At 30.2% G+C, this 13842-nt stretch overlaps 1 protein-coding gene across 2 annotated transcripts; it reads left to right on the forward strand.

Moving 5' to 3' along the window:
- The first annotated feature begins 142 nt into the window (after nt 1-142).
- On the forward strand, nt 143-7748 carry LOC108912135 (ubiquitin-conjugating enzyme E2 J2). 2 transcript variants are annotated; one of them, XM_018717303.1, is made up of 5 exons: nt 143-166; nt 412-587; nt 696-930; nt 5587-5724; nt 7284-7748. In XM_018717303.1, exons 2-5 carry the CDS (start codon nt 472-474, stop codon nt 7467-7469), a joined length of 675 nt encoding a protein of 224 aa, XP_018572819.1. In that variant the 5' UTR covers nt 143-166; nt 412-471; the 3' UTR covers nt 7470-7748. The 2 variants fall into 2 exon arrangements, with proteins under 2 accessions (XP_018572819.1, XP_018572818.1); XM_018717302.1 differs by lacking the exon at nt 143-166 and having other exon boundaries at nt 179-587.
- The last annotated feature ends 6094 nt before the right edge of the window (nt 7749-13842 follow it).

Genomic DNA, 13842 nt, shown 5'->3' on the forward strand with positions numbered 1-13842 from the left:
ATCCCAAATCATTGAGGCCAATTTCTAGCCATGGAATAATGGCGCACCTGTCCATAGATCCATAGATCATTAGATTTAATCTATGCACAAAACCAGAGAGACTAGACTCCACGCACAAAACATATAATACACTGTCAGTTGTCAGCTGTCACAACTCACAACTGTCGTAAGTATTTTATATGTTTTGTGGTCACAAGTTAAAGAACTCCTGAACGTAATTGTCAATTAATTTTTGCCATTTTTCCATATTTTTCATTGTTTAATGTGTGAAAAAAACAGTTTCGTTAACTTGTGGTGGAATCTAAAAAGAGAGCCAAAGCAGTATTAAAACTGTAATATCTCTGTGAGAGATAACCTAACAACTAAATATTTATGTCTTTTATGATTATGTTAATAGATTTTTAATTCCAGCACCAATACATAGATATAGTAAAAATTGAACGCATCACAAAAGTAATTTAAAATTTTAAAATGTCCCGTAAACATAATAGTGCTACATCTAGGCTAAAACAAGACTATTTACGTTTAAAGCGAGACCCAGTTCCATATATAACAGCAGAACCTCTTCCTACAAATATATTGGAATGGTAAATATAAATTTTATATTTGTTTATTTTCACACTAGATAAAATTTGTTTTCTGTTGAGATATAAATTAAGTTATTGCATTACCTACGTTCATTATGATCATTTTAGGCACTATGTTGTATGTGGTCCTGAAAACAGCCCTTATGAAGGTGGCTTCTACCATGGAAAATTAGTATTTCCAAGAGAGTTTCCATTTAAACCACCATCAATATATATGTTAACTCCTAATGGACGCTTTAAAACCAATAAAAAACTGTGCTTAAGTATATCAGATTTTCATCCAGATACATGGAATCCTGCTTGGAGTGTTTCCACTATTCTCACTGGACTTTTGAGTTTTATGGTATGTGAATATTTCTAGTCCACGGGCCCACGCACAAAAAGAAAAATGATTACCAGCAAGCTGTAACTTTGTGTGCAGCATAAGTTTGACGAGTCTCCCAAGATTTGACAGGAAAATTCAGCAGTGGTAAGTTTTCCCGTGATTTTCAGGAAAACATGTCAATCTGGCATAGACATGGAATGTTATAACCAGCACTTTTTTTTAAGATTAAATGAAATATATATTTTTTTAAACCCCCCAAAAAATGTGTCCGACAAAAATTTTAGTATTTTAAGTTTGTCCCCCACTCCAAATATGTCGATGTGGTGACATTATGGTTGGTGACAACCAGTAAGCATTTTTCTGGGAGGGTTTGGTAATAAGATTTGAAATGAAAGTATCTTATTGTCCGACAAAATTCTTGAGAAGTTTTTGCACTCCGACGCTCCGAAGATGTCGATTTAACGACAACATGGTTGGTGATATCCAGCAATCTGGTTTGAATTTTTTTCTCTAATAATTGAAATGTATAACACAATAATATACTTGTCCGCCAAAAAGATTGGAAAATTTGCCTTAAAAATGGGAAAGATCACTATTTTTGTGGTACCTAATGTTCATTCCACTATAAAATAATTAATTTTTTAGTGAAAAAATAAAAAAGAATAAATAAGAAAATTATCATGTTAACAGGAGCAACAGAAATCCATATATAATTATGTCTATAAAAATTAATTTAATTAATCTCCATCAAAATGATTTCTTTGTTCAAAAAACTTATATGTACATTTTATTTTATAAACTATTGTAACTATTTTATAAAAAATGGTAACTGCAAAATGAATGCATAAATTTTTGCTTGTTTTTTTAATTAAAATTTGCAATCTTGTTTTGACAAACAGTTTACACATAGTTTTGTTCTTGAAAAACCAATTAAACCAGTAGTTCATGTAAAAATTTTTTCTTAGACACGCGTTTTCGAGATACAGTGTGTTGAAGTTCAAGTTGTTACTTTCCAAATGATTATCCTTAATTATCTTTCAATGGGCTAAAGATAAAAATGTCAAAATTTGTACACGAGTAAACATCAACTGTGCGTTAAGAATAATGTGCAAATGGTTCCTTTCTGAAAAGTAGTGTCGCTGATGCAGGTAATTGGAGGATTACAACCGAAAAAAAATATATTAAAAGTAAAAACTTGTTACATTTCTAAACAGTTCTGTAAACTCTAAAGCATACTACAAAAAAATATATATACTTGTCGAAATTCGGTAGCATGTACCATTTTCGAGAAAAATGAAGTTGCATAGAAGCAAGTGGGGGACAATTTCAGCATCTACTGTAGTATTTCGAGTTTTGCTCATTTATTTAATTATGCAGCTGTTTTGTTCTGTATGTCTCCGAGTCTGTTTCCTAATATTTTTCTGTTCTTATCACTTTTTTAAGCATTCCATGTCCATCAACAAATCAGTTCTTTCAACAATTGCTTATTTTAGTAGCGGTTTTTGTTGTAGTTTACAAAACCTAAAATTAGTTATTAATATACTTACAATTAATTACCATAATTCGTTTATTTTAATTTACTTTTATAAATGTTAGTTTACAAGCTGAAACTTAAAATAAATTTTAATTTTTTTTTAGCTAGTAAAGTGTTTTACAATTTAACTGTTTCATGTGATGCGTAAGAAATTAAAATTATAGTCTTAAATGCAAATACTGTTGGTAGGTAGCTAAATGTCTTCAGCTCATTCAATGGTAAAGTCCTCTTTCAATTTAATATTTTGTTAATGTACTTGTGCCGCTTTATGTGAGTTCATTTTCCTCGAAAACGGTACATGCTACCGAATTTCGACAAGTATACCTATTTTTTGTAGTATGCTTTAGAGTTTACAGAACCATTTAGAAATGTAAAAAATTTTAACATTTTTTTTTTCGGTTGTACCCCTCCAATTACCTGCATCAGCGACACTGCTTTTCAGAAAGAAACAGTTTGCACATTATTCTTAACGCACAGTTGATGTTTACTCGTGTACAAATTTTGACATTTTTATCTTTAGCCGATTTAAAGATAATTAAGGATAATCATTTGGAAAGTAACAACTTCAACACACTATATCTGAAAAACAGGGCATCTAAGAAAAAATTTTTACATGAACTACCCTTATTATTTTCCCATGAGGAACTTGCACACAAGTTTTTTTGAAACATGAAAGGGACACCCTGTATACAATTTTTTTGTAATTGTATAAAAAAATGAATTTAAATTAGTCATATTTATTTTGAAATTTGAGAAGTTGAAACAAAATGTTTTTTGTTCATATATTTTTTTTTATTAAATATAAATTTTTTCGTCTATATCATGTGTAAGTATTGAAACCGCAAAATTTTATCGTTTAATTTTGTTGGGCAAGCAAAAAAAAACGATAACTTTGTCAGACAATTAAATTCTCAGATTAATATTACATTTTTTAAATAATGCCGCTTTTGTCCGACAGCTGGTTATAACCAACCATGTTGTCGTTAAATCGACATCTACGGGGCATCGGACTGCAAAAACTTCTCAAGAATTTTGTCAGACAATAAGATACTTTCATTTCAAATCTTATTACTAAACCCTCCCAGAAATATCAGCTTGCTGGTTGTCACCAACCACAATGTCACCAAATCGACATATTTGGGGTGGGGGACAAACTCAAAATGCCAAAATTTTTTCGGACAAATTTTTTGGGGGGTTTAAAAAAATATATATATTTCATTTGATCTTAAAAAAAAAGTGCTGGTCATAACATTCCATGTTTATGCTAGATTGACATGTTTTCCTGAAAATCACGGGAAAACTTACCACTGTTGAATTTTCCTCATAGTCAAATCTTGGGAGACTCGTCAAACTTAAGCTGCACGCAAAGTTACAGCTTGCTGGTATAGTCCAAGCATTCTGTCATGGATTAATGTTAAATTTGCAGAAATTATTACCTGGACAAAAAAAATATGACCATATAGAAAATTAAATTTTAAATTGAATTTCTTGTTCTTTAAACTCGATCCAATATGGCGAACATGGTTAAAAAAATCGCAATGTTGAAAAAAACGGTTTTTCTAAAATAACTAAAAAAATATAGCACGGATTAAAAAATTTTAAATGAGAAAGTTGTAGGTTTTAAAAAGATCTATCGACTGATTATTTGAAAGTATCGATTGCTTTGTTACTTTTCGAGATATATCGAAAAAACCGTTAAAAATCTGCTCTTTTCTCTTCTTCTATAACTCGTTTACATTTACGTTCCCATATTTACTATTTACTGCAAGCATAGCCCGCTGCAAACCAAAAAAGTACATTTTTGAAAATTTTAAATATATTAATTATTTTTCGAGATATATCGATTTTTTGAAAAAAAGGCGCTCCCGAAAATTGACTAGATCTTCTAAGCAGATAGCCCTACAGTAACGATTTTCGGTTTATTTTCTTCATAAAGAGTTATATTATCATGCTGTTAAAAAATGTTGACATTTTTATTAATTTTAAGGATCAAAAATTTACTGAAAATGTTGCACTTTTTTTGGGTGTTTTTTTTAAATAACTATTTCAATTTTTATTATTTTTTTGTACTTAATCTGGGGTAGCTAAACACGAATATTATAGCATTTTCGCCTTAGAAGCAAAATAGACCCGTAAATGTTTAGTTTTCTTTTTTTAAAAGTCATTTTCATAAAATAAAAATTGAAATAGTAATTTGAAAAAAACACCCAAAAAAGTGCAACTTTTTCAGTCATTTTTTGATCCTTAAAATTAATAAAATCGTCAACATTTTTTAACAGCATGATAATATAACTCTTTACGAAGAAAATAAACCGAAAATCGTTACTGTAGAGCTATCCGCTGAGAAGATCTATCCAATTTTCGAGAGCGCCTTTTTTTCAAAAAATCGATATATCGAAAAATAATTAATATTTTTAAATTTTTCAAAAATGTACTTTTTTGGCTTGCCGCGGGCTATGCTTGCAGTAAATAGCAAATATGGGAACGTAAATGTAAACGAGTTATAGAAGAAGAGAAAAGAGAAGATTTTTAACGGTTTTTTCGATATATCTCGAAAAGTAACAAAGCAATCGATACTTTCAAAAAATCAGTCGATAGATCTTTTTAAAACCTACAACTTTCTCATTAAAAATTTTTCAATCCGTGCTATATTTTTTTAGTTATTTTAGAAGAACCGTTTTTTTCAACTTTGCGATTTTTTTTAACCATGTTCGCCATATTGGATCGAGTTTAAAGAACAAGAAACTCAATTTAAAATTTAATTTTCTATACGGTCATATTTTTTTTGTCCAGGTAATAATTTCTGCAAGCATTTCTCTATAATGCTTGGACTAGTAATCATTTATTTTTTTGTACGTGGGCCCGTGGACTAGTCCTACATTCGTCCGAAATTGGTCCCTCAATTTAAGTACTCCATAAAAAACTTTTATAATGCTTATATCAGCATTAGCACTATAATCATACTGGAATGCATATTAGCACCTCTAATCATTCAATTTCAAAACATTTTATATTCGATAATATTCAGTAAATAATGTATATAGTCGAAGAATTTTGTTTTTTTCAGATTTAATATATAACATTTTTATGATAAGAGTTATTCTGCAGTGATTTAATATTATTAAAAATTATGTTTTTAGCTTGAAAAGAGTCCTACTTTAGGAAGTATAGAGACATCAGACTATGATAAAAGGCAATTTGCTTACCAGTCCCTTGAATTTAACTTAAAAGATAAACAATTCTGTGATTTGTTCCCTGATACGGTGTCAATGATTCAGGTTAGTATGCTAATTAAATTAAAAATTTTAAATACAGGGTGGTTTGATTTTTAAAAACAGGTAGATTATCAAAAAGTAGTAATGTAACTTGTGTTTCATTTTACAGTATATGGTGTTGATCTTAAGAAAATATTTTTCTTGAATGTTTTCCAAATGCCACAATGTTGTCGTTAAAATTTTGTAGAATATTTTTGTCTGTAAACGATAAGTTTTTAAATGTTTTTTATTTGTTTACCAGCTTCATAATGAAAGAGGGTGGCAAATGCTTTAATTAAAAAAAATAAATAAAATTTATGTGCCACTGGCAAAGTACAAGAATAACTAAAATATCTGGTCATTTTATAATAAAAAAAGTGATAAATATTCAGCTTTCACAAAATTTGATATGGTTATACCTACAATGAGTATTTACAAAACCATGATAGTAATTGTACATTTCAGTTACCAGTGCTGTAGGTTTGGGGAGTCACCCTGAATATACAGAGTGATCCATTCAAAATGCTATACTTTATTTTTACTAATCTAGGCCTACCACAAGATTTTTGAACGACTAAAGTTCAAGAAATTGTAGTAGCGATTTTTTTTATATAAAGTCCAAATACACCTCTTTACGGAGTGATTTTTGAGTTTACATAATGTTAACCATCTATTCTACTCATTAAAATAGACTACTTTGTTATATAACTTTCTTGGAAATTTCCAAAAATACCTAAGCAAGAAAAGAAAAAATTAAATTTAATATTAATTACAATAATTCGGCCTTGAAAGGTTTCTGTTCTAAGTGTGTTTTTTTCTGTCGTTTTTTGTATGTTAATGTTTGTAAAAGCAAATGGACCATGTTTATAAGAATAATGAACTAGTAGAGATGCTGTCATCAAAATGCAGCTGTTTCTTGTTGCTTGTATGAAGAACCCTTTCTCTGACAAGTCCATGCCAACTTCAGAAGTTTTATTAATCTTGTTCATCGTGTTACGGAAACTGGTGATTTACATGAATATCGTAGAGGGCATACAAGAAGACCAAGAATAAATGTGAATAAATAGCAAATTTTAAATCTTGTCAAGGAAGACTCTACTATAAGTATTTGGAAAATCACACATCAGAAAAACAAAAGCCAATCTAAACTGTGAGTACATTGTATGAAAATTAGTTTTATCCCTTTCATATGCAATGTGTCCAAGCACTACAACAGGAAGACCAAGTTCAATTCTGCAAATGGCTCTGACTGAATTTATTTATGTCAGAATAATCTAAGTATATAAGTAATTATTTCGCGCTAAAAGTTATAAGGGTGGCACCAGGAAAAGTAAAATCGTATTTATTTAAGATTTGACTTTTTGACAAAAAAAATTATATATGGATTATATGTTGTGCACTGTAAACTGCTTAAATTATATGTATACATTTAAGAATCACTCTGTGAATGAACTAATCATTATTATTTGATAGTCTACAAATTCTTTAAATGATAAAAATTGAACCACCTTGTCTACTGTGTTTAAGTTAAAAATGTATAGGTAGTAGAAACATTTTACATTTCAATATTTTTACTTTTGCAGGCTGAAATTACAAAAAGAAGTGCAACTCAGAATATAACATTAGAAAACCAAAAATCCATTCAAGCAGCTGCACAGCCCAGCAATATCCAATCGTGTATTACAAATTTATGTGTGATCATCGGTTTTGCAGCATTTGCATTTACCGTGAAATATGTCATGAAAACTATAGCTTCTGAAACAGAGTAACTACGTATTTGTAATTATTGTTATCTTCTTTAGTTTAGTTTCAAATAAACCACTATCATAGTTTGTTAACCCCAATTCGCTCTTAGAATTCCGTTACAATGTAATTGTGATAAATAAATTGTTGGTTTATTATTAATTGGACCCATCACAATTATAAGATAGTTATTTTTATTGAATATAATTTGTTATGGTATTTAAACTTAGATATTAGAATTGTTTAACAAATGAAACATTTTTAGTGAAAATATATTTCTACATATTTTATAAATGGCTTTAATAATTATAAATATCATATGAAATTGTGTTGGAAAAATAAAGGAATTTTTACCTACACCTCTTATTAAGAATACAAATTGAAATCCCATTTTGTCTAACCAAGTACCTTATAATAATAATGCATTTATTGCCCAAAGGAACAAATGTTCCAATTACCTACTACAATATTAAAAAATTCAGTTGCAACATATAACAAATTATTTAGGGTACAGTAGTTTATACAGGGTTCTTCACAGTAAGTGGTCTATTAGGAGGAACCAAAGACAATATGACTGAAATTTTGTTTACGGGGATTTTCAGATATGTTTTCTTCTATGAAAATAATGCCATCAACGTAGCACTTCCGGTTATACCGGAAGTAGCTGTCAACTTCGTTGTTTTAATTGGAACACCCTATATATTATTGCATTATCGACAAAGTAAATTAAAAATAACTAACTCTCTAACTGTTTACGAGATAATCGTCATTTTACAAAAAAATTGACAGATGCAAGCGTTTCGATATATCTTTCTTCGTTCTGGGAGCTTTCACTTGCTTTTCAGAATACACAAAGAACATAATATGCACTACCTTTCGCTATTAAAACTACCTGAAGAAAATTATACTAAGTGCCTCATTTTTCACGTTACATTTTGAAAACTTAAAACCGACAAAACTTTTTAAATTCAAATGGAACACCCTGTATTTTTCTACATCATATTATAGAAAATAAGTTTCTCTTTTCACCGATATAGGCATTGTAGGGATTACAGTTCCAATTTTCTCAGATATTTGCGATTTACTTACATTTTCAATAATATTACGTTAAAATATCATCAAATGTACCTTGAAAGGCAAATATTGCTATTGTCATTCAGTATTCTACAAGTTTCAAGTACTTTCTTGAAAAAAATGCAGAATAATTATTCTAATGACGATAATTTGAATTTATTTTATATCCATGGGACATTCACCATGAATCAGTATTAGCTGCATTTCTATGATTTGGTATTTTGCAAAATTTGAAGAATTGGACGCAAATGAAATTCGGCCATCTGCATACAATAGCGTTCTTTGTAAAACATTTATTTTTTTTTGTTTTTTTTATAATTACAGTAATAAAGTGCGATGTTTCACGTTTGTTGCATCTAAATAATGAGGGGGGTAGGTACCTATATTTACACAAAATAAAAGCTAATAAGATTTCCTTCCATTGGGATACTATTATTAGCAACTGCAAGTACAATAAAGAGCAAATAAGCATCCTTTGATTAAAACAATTAAATGTAAAGCAACCAAAATTTTAAATAATAGTATCCTCTCAACTTCATTCCAAATATCATAAAATTATAATGCATTTATTAGGTATTTGAAATTATCTTATTTATTGTCATTGGAATTATTTAAAAACTTTTATAATAACATTAAAAATCGGAGAAAAATTCTAAGAAAACTAACCAAAATCATTTCATTAATTGTCCTGTTTCAGTTGCAAAATACCAAATCATAGAAATACAGATAATAATTTTGATTCGCAGTGAATTTTCCATGGATGTAAAATAAATTCAAAATATTTGCATTAGCAAATACTTGTAGCAGGTTCGGATCCAGAGACTGGTTTTGGGGGTGGCGCAAAGCACTTCTTTCAGAGGAGCTTGACACTAATGAATCCTTCTACTTGCATTAATATCGACTAACTGCCTGTTGTCGTTTGGAGAAATTGAAGATCTTTAAAAAATGTTGTGCTTTGGGGGTGGCGATCGCCACATCGCCACCCCCTCTGGATCCGGGCCTGACTTGTAGAATACTGAATGACAGTACCAATATTTGCCTTTCATGGCACATTTGATGATATTTTTAACGTAATATTCTTGAAAATATAAGTAAACCGAAAATATCTGAGAAAATTGAAACTGTAACCCCTACAATGCCTATATCGGCGAAAAGAGAATTTGGTTTTCTATAATATGATGCAGAAATATACAGGGTGTTCCATTTGAATTTAAAAAGTTTCACCGGTTTTAAGTTTTTAAAATGTAACGTGAAAAATGGGACACTTAGTATAATTTTCTTCAGGTAATTTTGATAGCGGAAGGTAGTGCATCTTATGTTCTTTGCGTATTCCGAAAAGCAAGTGAAAGCTCCCAGAACGAAAAAATATATAAGGAATTTTCGAAACGCTTACATCTGCCAAAATTTTTATAAAATGTCGATTATCTAGAAAACGGTTAGATTTAGGTAAAGAGAAGCTTTAACAATTTTGTTTTAATTTATTTTGTCAATAATGCAATAATATACAAGGTGTTCCGTTTAAAATAACGACGTTGACAGCTACTTCTGGTATAACTGGTTGATGGCATTATTTTCATTGAAGAGAACATATCTGATAACCCCCGTAAACCAAATTTCAGAGTCTTATTGTCTTTGGTTCCTCTGAAACGTTTAATAGGTCACTTACCGTGAAGAACCCTGTATAACATTGCATAGATATATTAAATTATAATTATTGTTTACCATGACATGGATGGGAGATTTAAGAAGTAGGTACATTGGTATATACTTGTATATTAAAATAACCCAGTAGATATGTTGTGTAGACGCCCAGTGAGCGAAATCGCTCAAAATTTCGTGAGTATTAAAAAAAAATATATCCCAATTTGTACAAGTCCAAAAAAATTTTGAAAAACATTTTGATTTTCGAAATTCTTTAATATTTTGGATTGGAGTCAAAATACAGAAAAATAAAAAATACTACTATGTAGAAGAAGTTTTTTCCAACGAAAAGGATAGTTTGCACTTTTTTCGTCCGAGCTATGGTTTGTCGAAAAAAAATTATGAAAGCCATGAAGTTATCTTCCGCGGGCAAACAAGCGAATAAATTCACTCTTCAAACGTAAGAATTGTCAAATTTCACTCAAATATTGTATACATTAATATGTAGAAATGAATATTCGATCTTAATTTAATGCAAAAAAATAAATTCAAAAAATTTTCAAAATTTTTGAAAAAAATTCTCCAATTTTTTTTTTTTTAGATTTTCGGATATTCTCAGGGTAGTAAATAGTAAATACAAGGGAATATTTACATATATTTTTTCAAAATTATATAGAATCATCGTTTTCACGTATACTATATTTCCTATCTGGATACTTTTTCATAACTGTTGACTATTTACATTCTACTCTTTGAATATTTGTCTTCATATTGTAACAGTATCAAATTTTATATTAAACGATCAAAGGACATTTACATCGGGAATCAGAAAAATTGCTCTTTTCTTATAATATTAAAAAAAATCTGTGAAACAACGTTCGTAACCAAATGTATTTGTACTTAGAGATACTTAATCTGTGTAATTCCCCTAACATTTAAACAAAAATTTCATTCAAATTTGTTTAGTTTTAATAAAGTTCCATAGACTAATATACAGGGTGTCCCATAAACACATGATCAAATAGGTACTGCGACATTCTTTGGCTCAAAAGAAGACGATCTGACCTAACTTCCATTAAGAAAAAATGTCTGGTTCCTCCGCTATTGATTGTCAAAATTCTTGAAAAAAATTGTTTTTTGTAATATCTGGAGAATGTTACTTTGGATTTTAATGAAACTTGCTGTGGACTTATTCCTAAGTAAGACTCATGCTTTAATGAAGCAACCGCATCCATCCGCCTTGGGCAAGTGATAAATTCTTGAGTGTCTTGATACAAGAATTACCAGAACTTTTTATTTTACCGCTGACATCACTTCATTTTTTTTTATTGATGCATCAGTCCTTTTTCGAGATTTTCGTGCTCTTTGTAAAATCTTGTAGCATTCATAGTTTTTAGGCAGAAAAATGTTTTCAATTTTAGATAATCATTATCACTACTACTCACTACAATCACTACTATCGTAGTAAGCGATGATTTCATTTTATAATAAATGCAGAAGAAAACCCACATGCAAGGCGTATTAACCACTTTCAGGTGGAATTTTGAATAAATGTTTGGGCCGGGATCATCGGTGACATCGTTCTGAGTCTTTATGTCATGCCGCGCCGCTTGAATGGCGAAAATTATCTAAATTTTTTGAATAATACTTTTCCGGTTCTAATGGAAGATGTCTCTCTCGATCTTCGTGCTCAGATGTGGTTCATGCACGATGGTACTCCTGCGCACTTTAGTGCACATTTAAATAATACTTTTTCACACAAGTGAATCGGAAGAAGACGTGTTTCTGTCGAACGGCCGCCCAGGTCTCCCGACTTAATGGCATTAGATTTTTTTCTATGGGGAGCCTTAAATAATAGTTTTCGCCATCCCTGTGGAATCCCAGGAAGAATAATTACGTAGGATTCAAAACGAGACGGACATAATACCAGATCCAGAATGATCCAGAAATGTTGAGGAGGGCCCAATTCAATTTCAATTGAAAGATCCAGCTATGCATCCAAGAAAATGGCTGACATATTATCGAACATGTTTTGTAATTCCATCATCATCTACCGTATCTATGTAACTATCATCCAGTTTCAATAAAGAGAGTTATGTCTTTCCTATGTACGTCTTTAGATTTTTTGCGCGTTAACGAAAAATAAATCTAATTAAATAAAATGACATTCAATCCGTCGATTTTAAAATTGGAACCATTTTTCTTTCAATATTGATATCCTAGGTAAAAGAATTGGCATAATTATTAGAGAAAGCCATTTCTTATAAAAGGTCAGATACGATACGATTCCTGCCATACGTCTAAAATATTGTTGTCGAAACGAAACAGAATTTTTTTTTGTGTAAAAACTATGAATGCTACAAAATTTTACCAAGAGCATGAAAATCTCGAAAAAGGACATCAACAAAAAAAAATAAATTGATTCCAGCGGCCAAATAAAAAGTTCTGGTAATTTCTGTTCCAAGACACTCAAGAATTCACCACTTGCCCAAGGCGGATGGATGCGGTTGCTTCATCAAAACATGAGCCTTACTTAGGAACAAGTCCACAGCAAGTTTCATTAAAATCCATAGTAACATTCTCCAGATATTACAAAAAACATATTTTTTTTCAAGAACTTTGACAATCAATAGCGGAGGAGCCATTTTTTCTTAATGGAAGTTAGTTCAGATCGTCTTCTTTTGAGCCAAAGAATGTCGCAGTACCTTTTTGATCATGTGCTTACGGGACACCCTGTATATTTAAACTCAAGATTCCTAATATTTTCAAATATTTTTGAAATAACTACAAGGGTCGTATTTCGTAATTAGATAATCCATTACCCGGAAATTTTATTTGTGAAAGAGGTCGCCTAAATAACAATTCCCGACGTTGAAAAAATTTTTTAGAACTATCCTTATGTTTAAGTATATTTGTCATTGAGATATATATACCTAATTTTGTATTCAATCTTTTATTTGAAAAAAATTAACTACATATACTATTGAAAAGTTTTGATTTCCTACTTGTAAATGTAAATTATTAATTTAATACCCTATAACTATGCAATAGTTTATAATGTAAAGCGCCGGGCTTCAAAAAATAGGTTCTCACGCGACTGGCCGAGCTTCGTGCGCGCGGAATGCAAACCTGGTTTATTGCATTTTTACGGTCAAACCATAGCTCGGACGAAAAAAGAACAGGGCATCTTTTTTGTTGAAAAAACTTCTCCTACAAGGTGATACTTTCTATTTTTCTCCATCTTCATCCTAATCCAAAATATTAAATAATTTTGAAAATCAAAATGGTTTTCAAAATTTTTTAGGACTTTGGGAAATCGGTAGGCCAATGAACTTTTTCTCATATTAATTTGCATACTTTGAAGTACATACTAATAAAAAAAATCAGCCGTATTGCTAGTTACTTGTTTCGGTGACCTCCACCGACTGAGCTATTAAGGCAAAATCATATGCTGTTGGCTTGCTTTAGCCGACACTAATAATATAGTTTCAACTTACCTTCACATAAACTTTATCTGAAATTTTATTAGAGAAAAAACCTCTATGTTTATATAACTACCTTTTATTCATTAAAATATTCTTAGAAAATTACATGCTCTATTTAAATATTTTCGTAACAGATAGGTAGATACTCATCTTGTTCAACTGTATTTTACAGATTTGTAGCATTTAAAATAGTTTCAAT

This window comes from Anoplophora glabripennis, unplaced genomic scaffold, assembly GCF_000390285.2.
Source record: "Anoplophora glabripennis isolate ALB-LARVAE unplaced genomic scaffold, Agla_2.0 scaffold595, whole genome shotgun sequence".
Classification (NCBI taxonomy): domain Eukaryota; kingdom Metazoa; phylum Arthropoda; class Insecta; order Coleoptera; family Cerambycidae; genus Anoplophora; species Anoplophora glabripennis.

What these genes read in the sequence shown, in the direction of transcription:
- LOC108912135 (XM_018717303.1), top strand. Translation starts at nt 472, where the DNA reads ATGTCCCGTAAACATAATAGTGCTACATCTAGGCTAAAACAAGACTAT. An exon ending in CCTACAAATATATTGGAATG is followed by an intron (nt 588 to 695) that starts GTAAATATAAAT and finishes TGATCATTTTAG; the next exon opens with GCACTATGTTGTATGTGGTC. An exon ending in ATACGGTGTCAATGATTCAG is followed by an intron (nt 5,725 to 7,283) that starts GTTAGTATGCTA and finishes TTACTTTTGCAG; the next exon opens with GCTGAAATTACAAAAAGAAG.